This window comes from Erythranthe guttata, chromosome 8 (genome assembly GCF_056151865.1).
Source record: "Erythranthe guttata isolate IM_541 chromosome 8, IM_541, whole genome shotgun sequence".
Lineage (NCBI taxonomy): Eukaryota > Viridiplantae > Streptophyta > Magnoliopsida > Lamiales > Phrymaceae > Erythranthe > Erythranthe guttata.
In genome coordinates this window covers 9,891,944-9,912,528 of record NC_142540.1, presented here as the reverse complement: position 1 = coordinate 9,912,528, position 20,585 = coordinate 9,891,944, and the positions used below count along the sequence as shown (strand labels likewise).

Here is a 20,585-nt window from a genome sequence, read left to right as displayed (position 1 = left end):
AAGAAAAAACCAATCTTTCGACAAGAAGATTTTTTGTACGAGCTTGAATGGAGTGAAAGAATCCATGATTATTTCATCGAGCTATTATGTATGGAATCATGTCTTGGCAATATCAAACGTGAAGAGAAGAATACACTTGCACTTTTCAGTTGTCAAGAAGCCATACAGAACAAGTTTATCACGTTCTTTTCATACAAACATCTGACTAAGAAGCTCGATTTGCTGCTCAAACGTTTTAAGACGTTCCACTGGATTCTTGCACAAGACGGTGTTGTTTATAATTCGTCAACGAACATCGTTTCTGCACCAGACGGTACATAGGATTATATTTCAAAGGTATTTAATTCTCTCTACAAAAATACAATAATATATATATATATATATATATATATAAACTTATATGTAAATATATATATATAATAAATAAGTATATATATATATATATATATATATATATATATATATATATATTACGTTCTCACGTATATTTTATGCTTTGCACCTTACAGACAATTAATTTCTCTTACGCCTACCGCCCTTACGGAGAACCAAAATACGTGGCTCTAAAGTGTATCTTTGGCTCCAAACTTGTCAACAATCCTAACGGTGACGACCATATAATTGTGGTATCATCTGACGGCGATAACACACAACGATCTAATGGCATATTGAATGAGGTGGATACAGAACCCGGAGCAGAGGGCGAAAGAGTCGGCATTAATGCTCAAGCATTTGAAATTGTGGCTGAACAAGAATTTGCAAATGTCTCCCATAACCCCCTATTTCAGTAATTAACATTTCTTCAGGTATATCGGACAATGTCGATTTTGACATGATGAACTACCTTAACTACGTGTCTGATTCTGATGGTTCAAGAGACACGGAACTAAGCACGGCTAACTCACAATTCGTGGACAATCCATCGGCGTTAAGGAACTCTATTTTGCGTTCAAGGGTGGAAAACATACAAAAATTCAACCCCTTTTGGTACTCCGAAAAGCTCAACGGCTTCTAACAAGCCACACTTCGTTGGGTTTTATACTCCCGAATGTATTAAAATTGCTTGGTTTCGGTGGTTTGCGTTTTGTATGTAAGATTGTGTGCATGGCGTTCTAAAAAATACTTTGTTTTGTGCACATATGTTATTGTGCATGTAAGATAATTCGAGTGGTTTAAGGTTTGTTTGAAATGTGGTCACAACCCATGATGTGTGTATGTAGTGTTCTGCATTTGTAGTTTTTGATTATTGGCAACGCTGACAGTTATGTTGTCACTATTGTTAGTAGGTATTCCATTGTTCTAATTATGTTTTGGTAGTTAATGTTTCCATATTTTAAAATATGCAGCTCCATTTAGTACACGAGCTAACATTCCTTTTTTTTTCTTTCATTGAAATAAAACAATAAACATTGAAACTAGGAGATACAATCTCTAGTACTAGGAGTTCAAAATAAATAGTTCATCTTCAAGGTTCGCCAAAAAATAGTAGCACCAACATGGTGTTACTGAACCTTCATCCCAAAAAAAGTACAAAAACTATTCGATAATGGTTCGGAACGGTATTAAAAAACTTATAATACATCAGTCATTAATCATCAAAAAACAAACCTATTAATTATTCGCAATATGTAAACTGTTTAGTACCTAATAACAACCCTCTATCATCTGCTGCACCATATTTGCCTTGTGCTCATCAGTCAAACAAAAGAAAATGTCGAGGTCCTTGCTATTTTCGCAGATTCTGGATGTCACTTTTAGTCTTTGCTCAAATGTAAGCTCCTCCATGTTTTGTAGGGCGTCAAAAACCTGTTTTCTAGCCGTGGAAACATCTTTTTCGAAACCCATGCGACTCACCAATTCACCCATCTGAGCTTCCATTTTCTCGAAGAAATTTGGAGCCATCTCTATGTAGCCACCGTCAAACGCATCACTGCGTGAGTGTTTCTTCGATTTCGATTTTGGTTTAGAAGAGGTCGCCTCATCAACACGACTGAAAGACATGTATTGGGAGTAATTATCCACATTGGTAGGCTCTATATGCAGAATGTACTCATCCTCGTTAGACATATGTCCCTTTTCTTGGTTATTCCCCATCAAATCATTAATAGCTTCGACAAAAGCTTCATCATGTTCCCCAGTAGCACGGTCTTTTCCAAATATTTGACACCAATCTTTATAGAATGGCCACGATTTATATCGCATAGCACGGGAATTCACATCCGTCTACAATTTTATATGTAAAAATAATCAATAATTCATCTCAATGGTAAGCAATTGAAATCGAAAAAATAATAATTCAATACAAATTGTGTATTTTCAATTATTACCTTTATATAATCTTGCCAAACTTGATCGTCTATGACCTCGATCGTGTTGTTTGTATCATTCCAACCGAATCCCGACCTAGACAACATCATGCTTAGAGAACCATAATGTTTTTTCCACACGTGTATCTTAGAATGGATATGTGGCTATGCTTGAAGGTCGGTACCGGAAAATTTTTGAACCATAAACTGTTCAAGAGTGCCTAAAAAACCGGGTTTAAATCTATTTTCACTCTTCCAACCCCTAGACACAATGTCTTTCAAGCATAATATTAAAGTTTGTTCTTTAAGGAACGTCCAACTACGCCTATTATTGTTCACACCACCCTTACTTCTGGAACCCTTTTTGAATTGCACATTGTTTTCCATGATTCCTGTATTTGTTGCAAATTTACCAATTTAGTGTATGATGGTATAAAATAAATTAAAAATACGTTAAACAAAAAAAGCAAAAACTGAACAAATAAAAATGAACAACAAGGGCTGAAAACAAATAGGTTTACAATGTAGTTTACCAACACTCCACATTGTCATTAGATTCGAAAACAATATGTCATTAAAATAAACATATGACTAGGGCAGAAAATTAAAACCAATTACGAAAGCAATAATGGGTCTGAAAAAAACAGACTACAACTCTAATCTAGCGAGATAATAGCCAATGATTGTACATGTTCAACGCAATGGTATCTCGCCAATCAGTCCACTCTTGTGAAGTTTCCACAGTATTAATGTAATCTTCACCACTAACCACACATGGATTCTTACGGAGAAAGTCATCTAATGTTTCTTCATCAGGGTCGAAGTCATTCGTGGTTCGAATAAAGTTATGAAGGAGACAACAAGCCATTACGATCCTATTTTGAACTTTGATGGGGTAATAAGCAGGGCTTCGTAAAATTGCCCACCTTGACTTCAAAAGCCCAAATGCCCTCTCTATTATGTTTCTTGCCTTGGCATGTTTCATGTTAAAAAATTCTCTAAAGTTTCTAGGTGCACTTGGACCTTGACCATATGCATCAAGGTGGTATCTAGCACCTCTGTAAGGTGCTAAGAACCCCTCGCTGTTCGTGTAACCGTTATCAACCAAATAGTAGTTACCTGTAATAGTAAAGAAATTAACTGTGGTTTTACGCAACTCATATGGTTTAGAATTTGGAAAGTGTGCAAATTAATAATAACCTTAATATGTTAACTTGTACACATACATACCAGTAGGGACCCGTAATCCGTTTTTCCTAGTTACCGCGTCCCGAAGTATTCTACTATCTGCAGCCGAACCTTCCCACCCAGTAAGTAAGTAAATAAAGTTCATGTTATTATCGCACACGGCTATGACATTCAATGACACATTGCCTTTGCGATTTCTATATCTTGGTTTATCAAGATAGGGAACGCGGCAATCTATGTACGTCCCATCAAGTGCCCCAAGACAACCCTAACAGTTGTAAGAAATGAATTATATGCATTGTTAACAATTTAATCTTTTAAGTTGTAATTTAACTACAATTATAAGGTATGGTAAGGCACATAGGGTTGTTTTACCTGAAAGTATGAAAAACGCTCGTTATCCGAGTTTTCGTCGACGGCTTTTGGTGAAATCAAAAGCATCTCATGTAGTTTTAGCAAGGCCAAAAGGACCCGATTAAAATGCTTGCTAACTGTATAACCTGATCTTTTGAAATGACTACGCACGACAACATTCTTCGTGTGGTGTGCCAAAATGTGAAGAAACATTGCAACTTGCTCGGGGATGCTAACATTTCTATTCGGTTTAAGACCACCAACATTTTCTAAAACGTAACACAAGCGATAAAATGTTTGAATGTTCATTCACAGATTATCACGACAAGTAACATTATCGAATCCCACAATTGAACGCAAGTAATCAAGTTGCGAAGGGGTTCTGCGTATCAAACTATAAGATCGATTGTTATTTGATTGGGAATCACTCAAATGACGACGGTTAAACTGCCTAAACATGCGCATAGATATTAAAAAAATAGCCTCAAATTAAACATTAGCTGATGCAAGACAACTACAACATCTTCATCTTGTTTTGACAAATTCATCGTAAGGCGACAAGTCCCTACAATATGCACCCAAAAATCATTCAAAATATTGGTCGGAAAAATGACATCGACAACAGATCTCATACGACATAGTACACAACAGTAGGGAAAAATAACCCAAATTCAGTCAGGTGTATTTACACATAAATGTTACAAATTAGGCTAAACAAATAATGTAGTTTTAAACTTGTAAGAAATACAAAATACGCACAATAATTAAACAAGAATTGAGTACATTACCCGACTGAGTTAATTAATTCGACGAACCCGGTGTTTTGAAAGAGGGTATTTTTATACCAAATCACCAAGCAGAATATCAACAAACAACAATCTGAAATTGGTAACCATATTAGACGGATTTATGAAGTAGTGTGACTAATTAAAATACTAGACATGATGAACACAAAAATAAAATCTGTAACAAACCGACTTACCGGAGCAAATGAACAATGACCTCACTAACACAAACGACTTTCAGTGGCCGGGTAATGGTGCCGATTGCCTAGCGAGAGTAAAAGCCTCAGATGATATGCGCATTTTTAAGCTTCAGATTGAAAATTTTGAAAATGAAAACGGTGAAGAAGATGAAGAAATTAGCTTCCTTTGGGGTTAGGGTTTGCTGATGTCGGGAAAAGGGGATTTTTTCACAAGTACATTTGGTTTTTATATGAAAGGAATCAGTAATTACCTAAGTGTTGCAAGGGAAAAAATGATATTGCACAACCTATTAGATGATGAGATTAATTGATGACAGCATATCACGCCAATATTGGCGTGACTGTCAATAATTCATTTGAGGGATGGAAACTGTGGGCCCCCTTATCAAGGCCTCACCAAACCACCAAACCAAAAATAATACACAAAGGTAGTATTCATCCCATCATGCCTAATATTGCAAACCAAAGAGGCCCTAAGAGTATATAAAATAAGCCCATAATAATAACTTCCTGATAAACAACACAAATACATCACAATGTAGAATCAAAAACTAATCTATCATATGGTTAAGTGGAGCTTGTCACACATGGTTAACATAGCGTGATTTTCCTCTCTTATATGGTTTGCAAGCTATTATATGAGAGTGTAGGTTTACACATTGCACCTATATTGTTAGTTGCGTGTTCCTTCATTACCAAAAAAAAAAAAAAAAAATTATATATCATATCCAAAACTAATAATACGAATCACTCAATCAAACCTTCATAAAAAAATGTTGTTAATTACACAATTACACATGATTTCTTAGCGGATATTGGTAGAACCAATGTAAAAAAAAAATGAAGGTTAGGTTCACAGAACAATAAGAAAAATTTGGAGACATTGCGAATTTGTGATTGAATGACACTATTGTAAAATAAAGCGAAGCGGGATCAATTTTAAAATCTTATGGGATCTTGAAGAACTAAAAAATAGCATTCTTAGCAAAGTACAAAGAACATACAACATTAGAGTTAAATATCACATGCCTAAAAAAAATATTAGTCCTGCAAAATTGAAGAATGAAAATAAAAATAATCATCCACAAAGTACACTTAAACATTGAACTGTCTACTTTAGAACGATAATATCCAATTTAAAGAAATCACAATGGAGAGAAAGAATAAATTAAGAATCAACACATAAAATGTCGGGCTAATTCGATAAAAGATGATTTATCAGAAAAATAATTAGAACAAAACTTACTACTACGTACTTCGTCGATCAACTGGAGATGGTCGGTCTGCCACTTACTCCCCGCTTACGTTTGACTTATCTAGGAATTATTCTGAGTCCTAAACAAACAGCGTTAATTCACCGACAAGTTTGGCATGTTTTGTTACCCTGTATTTTTTTTTTTGGTTTTTTTAACAGAAGAAAACACAATTCTATTAATGCGTCAAAATTACAACTTTAGTATACGGGTAGTTACAGACTATGAGAGAGGCCTGTACAAGTAACTATGCAATAAAAACAATATAAGAATGAAAAACATGAGAGCTTGGAAATCTTTTTGCCTTTGAACAAATTTGGATTAACCAAAGTGTATACACAACCAAATAAGAATTACAATCAGAGTGTCATTTCATCATTACATTAGAGAGATATATCAATTCTGATGACAAACAAACAAAAAACAATCCCAATTCTATTTAAGAGTGCTGTACCGATTTGTACCATGCTTAGCCCAATGGTCTTTAAGATCGAGCGGAGCAGAGAAGTCATATCCCTCCGAAGCAAGTCTGTTAAGCAACTTGCTAAACGCACTACCGCTCATCTTCCTCCCACCAACTCTCGAGTAGCGTTTGTTCGCCACCTGTGGCAGTGGGTACATAGATATCGCTGTAGTGCAGCAAGCAGATTGCCACCCACCGTTCCCCCATCTATAGCACGGCTGTGGGGCCCCCGTGCACGTACAAACTGGCACCGGCATCGCTGACTCATCGAAATTTATTTGGTTCAAACCCAAATTGTCTTTCCACGACACCTGCTGCTTATCCTCCTCGTCACTTTCGAAATCATGCTCGTTACTATTATTATTATTATTACTCCAATCATTTGTAATTATCTGCTTGCTTAGTTCTTCAGCCATTCTTTTCCCCACTCTCTGAGACTTGTTCGCTTTTCGTTCTTTGGCCTGTCTTCCTCTCCTTGGCTTATTATTAGCAGCAGTTTCGGAAGCTTCCTCTTCTGTTATACTGACATCACTACTACCTCGCAAGCTTCCTCTTTGGCTATTACTATTATTATTAGTATTAATATTATTATTATTATATGCAGCTGGTTCAGAGACGGCACGAATTTGGTCTTGGTACTGAATGCGTCTTGCCCCACTTGATAGTTCACTTACAAGTGAGTCTGGGATAGTGGTGTTGGTGCTATTGTGGTTCATTGGGCTCTCTCTAAACCTTAGAGAAGCAATTGCTTCGTCTCGCTCTTGTATGGCCGAGTTACGCTCCGCGATTGCAGCATCTCTCTGCAGCATTGCCATATCTCTCTCTGCAAAAGCTCTCTTTCTCTCTTCCAACGCCATGTTTCTCTCTCTAATGGCGGCGTCTCTCTCCGCCGTTATGGCCATAAAGGTCTTTATACCCAAGTGATGGTTGTGGTCCTTTTTGAATAAAGCGCAAGCAAACGTCAGCTCATACAGTTATTTATTGTCTTAATTGAATGAGACAGACAGGTGAATCAACACAAACATATTTATCTTTCTTTCTTCTTTTTCTTATCTTTTTTTATGCAAAATTAAATAAAAATTAGCCTTATAAAATAGCCCACAAAAAAGAATTAAACCCTTGACCTAATAATACCCACCCCACCTCAATACTACCGGGTCAAACATAATTATCTCACTCACATATATAGCAGCTTGTGAACATCGGTGTTTTTCTCTTCTTTCAACTTTATAAGTTCTCAATCAAGTTGGAAAGCGGTCTTACTTGTTATCTGAATAGAATGCTATGGTAAATAAACATGGACTTCGACAACGCAATTTTAAGTTCTTTGACAGGTCCAGACGCATTCGGATTTTACTGCTTGTCGTCTAAATAAAGTTAAAGGTAAATAAACAAAAGTTAAACATACAACGACATAGCGTGTGACTATCAATACCACAGGTCCCAATGCTAATGTGAGTTTTATCTATCCTAGCGATAATTCTATGTTTAAGCATTTTTGCCATTGTTCATTTCTATACTTTCTCCTGCTATTTTACCATTCTTAAGTTTCTGACATGCATCGTAACTACAGAAAAAAACGAAATCCAGGCATTCACGTGATGTAAGTAAAGTGCAATATCCTTACCATGATAAGAGTAATAGTCAATCTAGAGATTCATTCGCTAAGTGACCTTTCCTGCACAAACGAAACCAAACACATAATCATATACATGAGATTGGATAGTAGTAAGTTCAATATGTTTCTAATGAAATACGAATAATATTTAATCTAAAATACGTCCCCTATTAGCCTTTCCTGCACAATAATATGCTTCTTCTCAGCCATTTTAGTTGTAAAATTTCTACTTCAACGAATATAACTGGTAGTTGAGAAAAGAAAATGAAATGTTGGGGGGGGAGGGGGGGGTGGAAATGAAAAACGAGAGTTGCTCAAGGTGAGTAACGAAAGCAAATGAGTGCAGAAGAACTCAATGAAATAAATAAGAATTCCTGATTGGAAAATAAGAATCTTAATAATGTGGCAACTGTTCACTCATCTAATAACTACTACCTTGTTTACATTAAGGATGGTATAGTTTGTTGAAACAAATTGGTAGAAAATACGAGGCATATCACCTAGCGAGAATAGAGAACCAATTGGAGTGCGAACACAAGCAGTTCTTACCCGAATAAAGAAACTGGAAGCATATCGAAACGACGACAAAACTACCAAATTGCTAATGCAACTCTTCTAAAGCATGTTTTTTTTCTCTTCTAATTTTTCTAGCTCCCTGAAACCCTTTCATTTTATATACATTTATATATGTAAATATATAGAGAGAGGCAGAGAATTGAAGTACAAAATCTTCACCCAAAAACTAAACTAAGAAATAAATGAGAAACAAATACTGCAATTAAACGCCCACATAAGAAATTCAAAGAACAAGCAATTCAATTTCTCTATGTACATTCAGCAAAACTCATCAAACAACTACCCAGAAAATCACCAGCTGTTAAACAGAGATCAGAAAATCAGGACGACAGGCGATGAGCATCATTAGCTAAAGATCACAAATAACGAAACAAATTCGAAATGCAGCCTCAAAATCAAAGGAATTGCCCAAGCAGATCATGAAATCAAAGCAAAATAAGTCTAAGCTGAGAAAAACAAAAAAAAAAAAAACAAAAACAAAAACGAACCTAACCAGAAGACACTTTTCGGCGATGAGCACTAAGAAAATGAAGGTACCTCTCTTTCTCTCCCTCGTTGGTTCGTCTTGTCGGAGAGAAGAGAGTTTGGTGTGTGTATGTCTATCTTGCAGGCGAGAGAGAATGAATAAAGATGCCTATTTTCTTTTGAATTGAGAATTTAGAGTTCTATTATACGGCGCCGTTTGGTGTGTTTTGTATGTCCAAACGCAGCGTTTCGATTCTCGGGTTCGGGCAGTAAGACCCGCTCTAGATTTTTGCCTGACCCGGGTCTCTCTGCTACACTTTCGCTTCTTTGTCTTCTGGGTTGACTGACCACCTGCTTTCAAGGTCAATCTTGCTTTAACAAAATATTGCTTAATTGCACTTTACTCCTTGTACTATTTTTAAATAACATATCTTTTCCCATATTTTCCTTGGATCTCTTTATCCACTCATAACCATTCCAAAAACTTCTACGGCTTGCACCAAAATGCGAAATATCTCGCCCCATGGCCCTCATTCCTTCGTTCGACAAGTATTTGATGGAAGAATGTAAATCATGGTGACTCAACGGCCTGTTGGGACAGCTAACTCGGACTTGGTGCCCACAAGGAACCAACTCTTATTAGAGTTGAAATTCTCACACTGCATCCATCAGTACTCGATGGTAGGATATTGCACCAACTTACCATCCTCGAAACCAGTTGAGCTATACATGTAGACCAAACACTTTTACAGTTGCATGTGTCAGTGTAACCCATAGTCGAATATCGAATAATATTTTCAAAACGATAAAACCAAAGCATTAAATCGGTTATTTGGATTCATATATTTTGTGTTAATCATATTCAACTTTAACCTTTAAATAATAAGAATCCAAATAAAATATATATATATATATTTGACCATTTTCAGTAAACTTAGGACATTTTTTTCAATTTTAATTTTAATCTCATCCCACCCATAAATCAACATAAATCACCTTACATGCACTCTCAGTTTTTTCTTCCTTAGAATAAAGTAAATTTTTTTTTTTAGGTAAAACACTAATTTCATTAATCAAATAGTGCCAAAAAGGCCGGGAGGACATCTCCCTCGGTACAAGAAGAAACGGACATTGAAGCTAGGTGGTGAGCTAGAACACTCCCGGACCGCTTAACAAAACTAAACCGGCATGAAACAAAAGTTTTAGCAATTCTGCAACAATCTTCTATGTAGGCTCCAAAAGATGATTCCGTAAGTTCCCCTCCTTTGAGTGCCGTAATTACTTGTAGACAATCCCCTTCTAGCGTGAATTTCGACCATCGCTTTCCCTGCACCTTGGTTAATGCATGTAGGGTCGAGTGAGCTTCTCCATCAACCGGTCTCGGTCTTCCCGGATATTTAGTCAATGACCACCAAATGCATTCCCCCTTCCAATTTCGACCAACCATGGAGACCGAGTAGAAGTCTTTACTCATGGGGAGTGAGACATCAAAATTAACCTTTACCTCTCCCTCTGGTGGTGGATTCCAAACGGATATGTGTGAGGGTTGTCGAGGTACGATAGTCGGTTGTGTTTCGCGTTGGATGTCGACAATAAAATTCCTACACCAGCTCACAAGGTCTTCGCCAGTTAATCCCTCCTCGCCATGAATAATCTTATTTCGCTGCTGCTAGGCTCCCCAAGTGACGACTAAGTCACTAAGGCAAGCAAGAACGTATTCTTCGGAAGAACCATTTGAAGATATTCAATCCATTTCCATATGGAACCAAGGTACTTGGACCCATTGGGTTCAAACAGACTATTTGTCCACACCCTCTCCATGCCATTACAGACCCTAAAAACCACAACTAGCAAACGAGTTAATTTCATGGCAGTTAAATTAGACATTAGTAAAGCGTATGGTGTAAAATAAATCTTATGTTGTACAATTAATAAATATTGTATGCAATCTCATTAGTATCTTGCGACACACAATACGTATTTTAAGATATGAAAAATGATCGAACAAAAGGTATGACCCAAAAGTGTATCTTTTCAAGCTATTTATCTTTATATGTCTCACCGGTATCGTATTTTCAGGTATCGCGATAAGCAAAAGATATGGACGATACAAATTTATGTGGGTTTTAGTTATGGGTCGGGTTGCCGACGCTACCCAATTTGTTTTAAAATATTGAAACAACAATTTTCAGCTATTTTACGAAATGAAAAATGTTTCTCTCCTTTTTCCAAAATTTGTGAAACCCAAGTTCAAAATCCACTGAAACATCTTCAATTTCTTTCAGACGAAGTTCTTTAATTTTTGCAAACAAACACCTCAATTACTAAATAGCAGTGTTCTAAAAATCGGTCGGTCGCCGATGCGGAGGCGGTCCAAAACCTTTACAATTTTAGTGTAAAGGTTTGAAAAATCGGTTTTTTGCCTGTGAGGCGGTCAAACCTTTAAGACGGGTCAAACTTCGGTGGCAAAAATCGGCAAAAAATTGGTCAAAAATCGTTTTTTTTTTTTTTTTTTTTACAAATCAAAATAAAAGTTGGGATTTTAATAACAAAAAAATGAGTTTATGCTTTATTTTTTTTATGTTAATTATTATTGTTAAAGAACTATGTATGCCAAGAATGTATGTAAATTAAAAAAAAATTGCCTTTTTATTTATATTGTATAAGGATATTTATGTATTATGATCTTATTATTATTAAACTTTTATTATGTTATTATAATATATACATGATGGAGATATAACTATGTTTAAATATTTTTTATCTATGTTTTGAGTATTTATAAATAATATCTACAAATATATTATATTAAATTTTAAAAACCGATTTATTTCCGATTTATCACCGATTAATCACCGCCGCACGGATTAATCGTGAGTCGGTCCCTGACCGCCTCTGACCCGATTACCGCTTTTTACAACCTTGCTAAGTAGTCACGTTGGGGACATTTAAGGCTGACACTACAGAAAAAAGGTCAATTCCACTTTCCCCCTTGTGTTTTGGCTCGATATCACTTTACCCCTTGTACTCTCAATTGCATTGATTTGTCCCCCTGCACTTGAAAAATTGTCTCAATGTGGCATTCGCTATTAGTTGTCATACATTTAGCATTAACACCATTTCATTTAAACTCTGAAATTACAAAAAACCAATGTTTTGAAAACCGGACCGGACATCGAACCGGACAACCAACTGGATCACGGTTGGACCGGTTCAACCTCGGTTCAACCGGGTTTTTGTATTTTTTTATTTTTTTATTATTATATAATTAAAAATAAATTAAAGTTGAATAAATATATACTTAAAGTACTCATCATTAAATATAAATCTAAATACTTTAATTCGATTCATTAATCAACAATAATAACATAGAATAAAATTAAAATTTTACATTTTAGAAATTAACAATATCAAAATAACTCTAGTAGACATAAATTTTAGACAAATAAAAGACATCCACAAATTCCCAGCCAAAAATAAATAACTAAATTTCATTTACTATGCAATAGTAATACACTTTTTTTTTTTTTACTAAAAAAAAAAAAAAACTTGTATATAAACTAGTAAACAGTAGACACACCCAAACCCTAATATACATGTTACAGCCGCCTAACTCACCTCTCTTCACTCTGCTTTCTTTTTGTTCATCATCATCAATTAAAAAATATTCCTCTGATTTATTTTTCCCTATTCTCCTTCTTTAAACCTCCACCATGATGTATGTAGCCACGCTGTCAATCTCCCTGGCAAACTCCTCCAAAAAAACTCAGCGAAGTAGCACGGCTTCTTATATATTTTTTAATTTTCTGCAAAACCGGTTTTTTTGACCGGTTTTGGCCGGTTCTTAGCGGTTGAACCACGGATTTTCTGGTTTGTAAGCAAGTGACCCGGGTTTTTGCCATTTCCGGGTTTGGGTGTTGGACCGGACCGGAGTTGTCACCGGTTCCCGGTTAAACCGGTCGGACCGGCCGGTCCGGTCCGGTTTTGAAAACATTGCAAAAAACACCATCTTTCTTAGTTTAAATAATTATTAAAAAAACAAAAAAAAAGTTAATAAAAAATTCAAGACAGCAAGAACATAGTCCACGACGCCAACCACAATTTTTTTTTTTAAGTTTTTTAATAATAATTAAACTTGGAGGGGTGGTTTTTTTGTAATTTTCAGATTTAGATCAAACGGTGGTAAGGTCAAATGTCTGAAAACTAATGGCGAGGGTCACATCGAGACAATTTTTCAAGTACAGGGGGGCAAATCGACGCAATCGAGATTAAAAGGAGTTAAAGTGATATCGAACCAAAGTACAAGGTGGAAGTGAAATTTACCATAAAAAAAACTATTTTAAGAACATTCAACATGTCTTGTTAAAGGAAAAAAAGACAACACATTAAAACGTGCTATTTTAAGATACATTTTCATATCCAATTAAGGGCTACTCGTGCTTGAACGAAACACAAGTAATAGCAAGATGCGCCCGAGTAGTGCAAATATGAGCCAGACACATAGACACAATACTTGCCCATGAACAAAAACTGAAGGAAAAAAAAAAGTCTCATCTACACAATTAAAATTTTACTCTCAATCTTTTATTCTCCAAATCCCATGTTGTTGACGATTAATGATGTTGTATTCTGATAAAATAATATGGTTGAAAAGGTGAATGAAAGAAACCTGAGAAATAATATTAGTTGGTGAGTGTTAGTTTGTCATTTTTTTATAGTGTCCAAGTTTTACTAAAGATTTTATGTCAAGTCCTACTCCAAATTCGTCTAGTAACAAAATGTTTTATCGAATCAACATGTAGCCCTCGTCATTTTTCGAATTCCTTTTCTGGAAACAATGAACCAATAAAATGTTAGCGCTCTCATTTTGGACAAAAAACAACTTTCTTCGTTCTCAAACTCTTACGATGAATTCATCATTTCCAATGCAATGCAGTTATATGATCGTATATGGATGAACAAAAATAAAAGTTTATCATGGCATTCGCTCTCTCAATTTGCAGATTCTGTCTAAGAAAGCAGCTAGATTAACTTATGATAATTGGAAACACCAATATTTTAATATCCTGAAAGGTGTTCAAGACTCTACTTAAATTTGGAGCAAACCTTCAGAAGGTGTTAAAGGTTGGATCAAAATCAATAATGACACTTCATTTTATTAAAGGCATTGCTATTTCTAGTTGCATCATGAGGAATAACAATGGATCCATTGTCTTCGCTCTGAACTAAAAAACAATCATGCATAAACTCTCCAACTGCTGATGCCTAGCTATCGTTAATGCATGCAAGTTTCTGGACTTTGCAAAATTTAAACCAACTATTTCAGAGACCGTCTCTTTTGTTGCAACATATTTCATACTCAACCCCTTCTTACTTTGTTTTTAGACCGTCAAAGTTCCCATCGATGAGATTATGAAGTTTTGGACTTTATGATTGCGTTTCAAATATATCTATCTAAGCTCACTAATTGGATTGCTCATTGAAAGAATTTATGGTCCCGAATTCGTTTAATACAGAGGTGTTATCTTAAGTGTTATGACACTTGAACAAACATGCAGCGGAAATATAAAGATAAAAGAACAATACTCAGAATTAAAAATGTTCACAAGTAAAGACTTGTGAACTTGCCCTTTACAGGACGGAAAAATATATTAAAATCAGTATTCCAAGAATACAAACAGAAGAGGTGCGAAAACTTCTTCCTTATGAATGAATCTTTTTCAAGATCATTCTTACAATCAAATCTAGATACTAAAAGAAAAATATTAAAAATTCTAGATTTCAAAGATGTACTCGTGAGGAGTACGTAAAGAACTTATGAATGAATCACTATCTTGATCATTCTTACAACCAAGTCTAGAAACATATATACTAAACAATCTAGACTACAAAGAATGTACTTATGAGAAGTACGTAAAGAATGTACTCATGAGGAGTACAAACAACCGATTCTAAAACCACTCTAAAGCACTCATGTATTCTTTTCAGCTCTCGGTTTTTTATTTCCTAGAATCGATAAATTTCATTGAGTATTGAAATCGGTATTTATAGACATTTCAAGCTTCCACTCCTCAGCCCATGATCTGCAAGAAAACCAACCACAAGAGCACTCAAGAAAATGGGTTAGTGGGTTAGTTAGGAAGTTAGAATAAAATCCACAATTAAATCCACTAAGCACTACTTAGCCCACTAAGCACTATACTTAACCCACTAAGCACTACTTATTCCATAACTAAAATTTAGTTTAAAAAATAAGAAAGTTAAAAACACAATGTGGAAATAATCCACGTGTTTCACTCATAATTTGGCCAAATATGAGTGTGTTTCTAGTAGGGAATGAATTTGTCCTTAATATTTTGTCTTCTTGTTGTTTTTGTGATAGAGTTTTCCATGGATTCTTGTTCTATAAAGTTTTATTAATAGAATTCTTACAGAAAAATATCTTTTGTTGAATAAATATACATAGTAATAACCCATATATATAATTAAGAATATATATAATTTTCTTGACGGGATATAGAGACTTTCTAGTGCACCGATGGAATTGATGATGACTTTCCGATCAAATTTCGCAAATGTCTTTAAGAAAAATAGGTGTAGTTTTATTCATCAAATAGAAAGAATTACATCAAAACACTAAAAACTACGAAAGGTTAATGAACATAAGATAATTTAAAATAGGTGGAATGTCGATCTAGTGAACCTCGTTAGAATAATTTGAGTATGAATGGACGTTGGGTTTTCTGATTGGATCCAGATGATGTGTGTATTCCAATTTGAAATCATCATAAGGAAGGCCAAAATCATCATCAACATCGATTTTTCGTCTTCAATCTCCTCCTCTTCGTCTTCGCTCCGGGATTCATATGACAATTGTTTCCAAGAAAAGTTATTGCGAGAGCCAGAAAACAACTGAGAAGTTAGACAATTCATTGACTCCGGAATTCAGAGGCTTTGAATTCTTTCAAAAAAGGTCCTCATACTCTTCCAAACTTATGGATAAGACATTGGAAGATCTGAATGCTACAAAACACCTAATATTGTGTGTCGATTACAACAAAACGGCGGGATAAATCTACTCCAATGTATACCATCAATGTGATCAATCGCGAAACAAATGTAGCAACAAACAAGTACCACAACCCCATAGATAAGGCTATCACTCACCGCGTCTCTCTTTTTAAAACGAATTCCTTGAATTCTAAATGCAAATTCTAAGTGGACAAGGATCACAAAGGTCCCGATCGACTAAACTCACCTCCGACTACCGTTGACGATAAAGAAATTTCCTAACAAAGTCTACAATGCAAAGAGGAACATTAAAATTCTTTGTCTACTAGATGCAACTACATATATATGATTCTACTCTCGGGTCGGGCCACGGACTTCATGGCCCCACCCGAGAGTGGAGGACTTAATGATGTATATATATATAATTATTGGACCATAAGACTTAATTAAAATTACAATATCAACTGCACTTAAGAAAGCCCAAATAAAGCCCATAAGACCATCTCCGATGGATGGGGGATGGATAGGCAAAACCATCTCCAATGGAGGTGGGTGTGTTCCCTCTCTCTCTCTCCTTTTTCTTCCTACTTAACATAAGATTTTTTTTTTCTTTTATCTTCTCTTTTTTGGACATGTCATTTTTATATATTTTTCTTCTTAATTATTTTGTATTATTCTATCCTTTTCAAAAATTTTATTCTTAATCTTTTTTTGTTATATCATTATTTTATTGGGGCTCTTTGATATAACCCCAATACTTCTTTTAATAGGGAGATGCCCAAACTATTTTGCACCATTTAAGAAAAAATCACTCCTAATTTCAGCCATCCATTTTTCTAATTATGCCCCTTCAACCCCATCAGCACTATCACAACACTAAACACCGCCCATCATCGGGTTTTTTTATTTATTTTTAACTTTTTTTCTCTATCAGGTATATTAATCGACTATGATGAAGCATAGTCGGTTAAGGATCCAGCCTGTGCGAATTTTTCTACCCACGTAATCCTCCGCTCGATCTGCTAAAAAATCCTAGATCTGCCTCCCCACCGTCACCATGCCATTACCACACCACACCATCATCACCTCCTCATATTTATAATCTTGATCACTTCCTTTCCATGGCTACTGTTGCAAAAGTATTTCCTTCTCCTTCCTTATCCCCTCTAATGATATCTAAAGTTCAACCAAGAAAATATATATATATATATATATATATATATATATATATATATATATATATATATATATATATATATATATATATATATATATATATATATATATATATTGACAAAGGGAAAAAAACAAAGCTATAGAAAAGCACATACCGAATGTAGTTAATTATATAACGGCGCCGACCGAATTCTCGCTCCTTATCTCTATTGTCTCCTCCGCTTGCCCACTCGCCGTCGTGGCTCCACCGTCCCGGAAAATAGCAGCATGTATATATAAGAAATTAACCAACTTGTTATTATGAACCGGCGTGGCACGATGAATGCCTCTCCTTCGCACTTGTCGACCATCACGGCACTATACATCTCAACCTTCGATCTAATCTTGTAAAGATGGAGAGAAGAAGAAGATAAGAGTGACAAAAGAAGCAGATCGAGAAACAAAAAACAAAAATAAGAAGAAACAACGACGTGAATACAGATCGAGAAAAAAAGAAGAGAATAACGGCGTAAGTTGAGATGCCGAAATTTAGGATTAGGAGTAAGGGTATAATTAATTGAGAGTTTACCTTTATTAACTATCCAAGCTAACAACAAAAGGGGTTTTATTTAATTATTTTTGGGAGAGGGATTTTCCTTAACTACATTTCCTTACATTTCCTAGATGGGGGGTTCTTGCTAATTTTTCCTATTTTATATTATTTCATTTATTTGGTTACATAATTTAATATCACATAATTTCAATAAAATCAAACACTTAATTTGTAGGGGTTGTTAGAGTAGGTGACCAACAAGTCAACTTGTGGTTGTGGTCTTTCAATTTATTCTAGTAGTAAATAATCATTTTCCGTATAAATGATAAAACACCTTGGCATTCTATATGTTTGTCACTTGTTCAAACATAGATATAGTCCTTACAGTTATTCCAGTTACTTGTAATTGATCTTTTAGGATCGTGACATATTTACTTAAGGCGGCGGTTATATGCAAGCCCATTTTTTTATTAGTTCAAAACCATATAAAGCAGTTTATTAGTTCAAGCCCGTAAATTAATCTAATTTTATTACATCAAGACCAAAGACGACAAATGTACCCTTATCCACCAATAATACTCAAATACAAATAAATCTTATTTTTAATTTGTTCAAGACCAAAAATTTAAAAAAAAAAAAAAAATCACGATTGCCAAATATTAATCTATGCTAAATATGTATGAATGAACATTAATCTATGCTTATTTCTTGTTGGGTTGCAATGATTTGGTCGATTTTGGAAAAAAAATTGAGATTAAAATTGGTTTTTTTATTTTTTTTAGTTGGTTTCCCACAATCGGTTTATCCAGACCGATTTTGTACACGAAAATCGGCGTCATAATGCCGATTTTTGTTAACCAAATCGGCGACACAACGTCGTCTTTACAAGTCAAAATCGGCGTTCTAATGTCGTTTATTGAGTACATAATCGGTTTTCGAATACCGATATTTTTTTGATTTTTTTTTTAAATAATACATTATATATTTGGTTAATTGATATTTTTTAAATATTTGAAATGAAAATGTTTATCACCATTCGGTGGCGTCTACCACTCCTTTAACCCAATCGAGTAGAGTTTTCCGTATCTCAAATATTAATTTCATTAGATAATTCATTTAAATAATCCTCCATCAATCCCCTAGGTTGATGCACGAAAGTATGAGAAAACGGTCTTAAAAAAACACAGATAATAAAATCGGAATTATGAATGAAAATAAGAAAAGGAAAAGAATAGGCGAACATCATAGTGAACTTTCTAAATTAGGAAGTTTCCAAATGTAGAAGGTCCACTAAATTAGGGTTTCCACTTTTAGAAATTGAAAATCGAGATTTGGCACTCGTAATAACGAGGACGTTTCAATGATTCCGAAAATGTAATCGTTATAATTTTCCGATCATTGAGTTGTGAAAAACGAGCGAATAAAGACTAACGAACTTAAGTTGTTGGGCCCAGTCCAACTTAAGCCCGTTAGGGCTTTTATACGAGACACTATAAATACAAGATTTATAGGTCTTGCACACACACACAACAAAATCAAAAACCCTAACTGCTCAATCTCACAACCCTCAACCACTCTCCACCACCGCCGCCGTCGCCAGAATCGGCCTCACGCGCCGATTGCTATTGGTAGCTTATTTCTTTTTGTCTTTTTCTTCCGTCTATTCTAACTTTTGCGCGTCTAGTGCCACGTATTTAGTAGATCTCAGTATACGAGGTGAAATCCGAGAGGAGGAAAACCAAGGAGTCGAATTGCCGAGAAGCCATCGCCGAAGCACTGCCGCACGCGCCGCCCAAAGACCGCACGAGGATCTCACGCGCCACCATCGTTGAGCGCGTCCGTCGCCGCTTCACCGTCGTTGCTCCTCCCGACTGCACGGATTGGTTTCCGTGGCAGTTCGCTTTAATCCAAGAATTTGTCTCAAGCTTTAAGAGGTAATTTTCAGATCCGTTTTTATTAAGGTTTTAATTTAATTAGATTAAATTATATGTTAATGTTCGCAGTATGAGTTTTTGTGAATTGTTACACGTGATTGTTTGTATGAATTCATGATTTACTACGAGCATGCTATGTGATTTATTATCGAATTAATTATACGCAAGTTGTACTTTAATTTTCGCTGGAAGCATTAAGGTCAGCAATTAATTACTTTATATGAGTCGAGCATGTGTTTATATGAATTAATCCGTTTCTTTCATATAATTTTTTGTTTTCCGTTGCGTACACGTGACCGATTCCCAACACTTAAGTATTACAACTGTTAAACAGTGTTCCTAGTTGAAGGGTAACGCCACCAATGAGGATATTGGCCTTTCCGATTAAGAGACTAGCACTTAGTGTATGTATACTGCGTCTCATCACTAAACGATATTGTGATATCGACATGCATAAGTGGGTGCTCGTAAGTTGACGAGTTCACTGAACTCCCTCACCCTAGAAATCTCTAAGTGGTTCTCGATAATCGAGTATAGATCTCTATGGTATAGTTGTACACCATTAGTCCTTAAGACCTAGACATCACCGTGACTTTACTAGAGGACCAGCTGTATCGTGACCTGTCCCTAAGTTCCACCGAGGACCGCCCCAAGGGCCAATGTTCGTGTAGTCCGAAATCTAGTGGGAGATCTGTGCATTGTAGTTGGGGATTCGATCGCTAGA

General features: G+C 35.4%; 2 protein-coding genes across 3 annotated transcripts; both read right to left on the bottom strand.

The window, feature by feature from the left end:
• Positions 1-1,644: 1,644 nt before the first annotated feature.
• LOC105963340 (uncharacterized) lies at positions 1,645-4,157 on the bottom strand. Its single transcript, XM_088821234.1, has 5 exons — positions 3,870-4,157; positions 3,537-3,762; positions 2,996-3,425; positions 2,328-2,403; positions 1,645-2,223 (listed from the first exon to the last, which is right to left on the bottom strand). Exons 1-5 carry the CDS (start codon positions 4,155-4,157, stop codon positions 1,645-1,647), a joined length of 1,599 nt encoding a protein of 532 aa, XP_088677360.1.
• Positions 4,158-6,383: 2,226 nt separating this feature from the next.
• Positions 6,384-9,541, bottom strand: LOC105976960 (uncharacterized). 2 transcript variants are annotated; one of them, XM_013002231.2, is made up of 3 exons: positions 9,232-9,541; positions 8,177-8,227; positions 6,384-7,484 (listed from the first exon to the last, which is right to left on the bottom strand). In XM_013002231.2, the coding sequence occupies exons 2-3, from the start codon at positions 8,177-8,179 to the stop codon at positions 6,522-6,524; spliced, it is 966 nt and encodes a 321-aa protein (XP_012857685.2). In that variant the 5' UTR covers positions 8,180-8,227; positions 9,232-9,541; the 3' UTR covers positions 6,384-6,521. The 2 variants fall into 2 exon arrangements, with proteins under 2 accessions (XP_012857685.2, XP_012857686.2); XM_013002232.2 differs by having other exon boundaries at positions 9,237-9,355.
• Positions 9,542-20,585: the final 11,044 nt, after the last annotated feature.

Bases quoted from the DNA above. Each gene is read 5' to 3' on its own strand.
- LOC105963340 (XM_088821234.1), bottom strand. From the start codon at position 4,157: ATGAACATTCAAACATTTTATCGCTTGTGTTACGTTTTAGAAAATGTT. The intron at 3,763-3,869 runs GTAAAACAACCC...TACAACTGTTAG, and splicing joins AGCGTTTTTCATACTTTCAG to GGTTGTCTTGGGGCACTTGA. The intron at 2,404-2,995 runs GTACAATCATTG...GATGTTGTCTAG, and splicing joins GATACCATTGCGTTGAACAT to GTCGGGATTCGGTTGGAATG.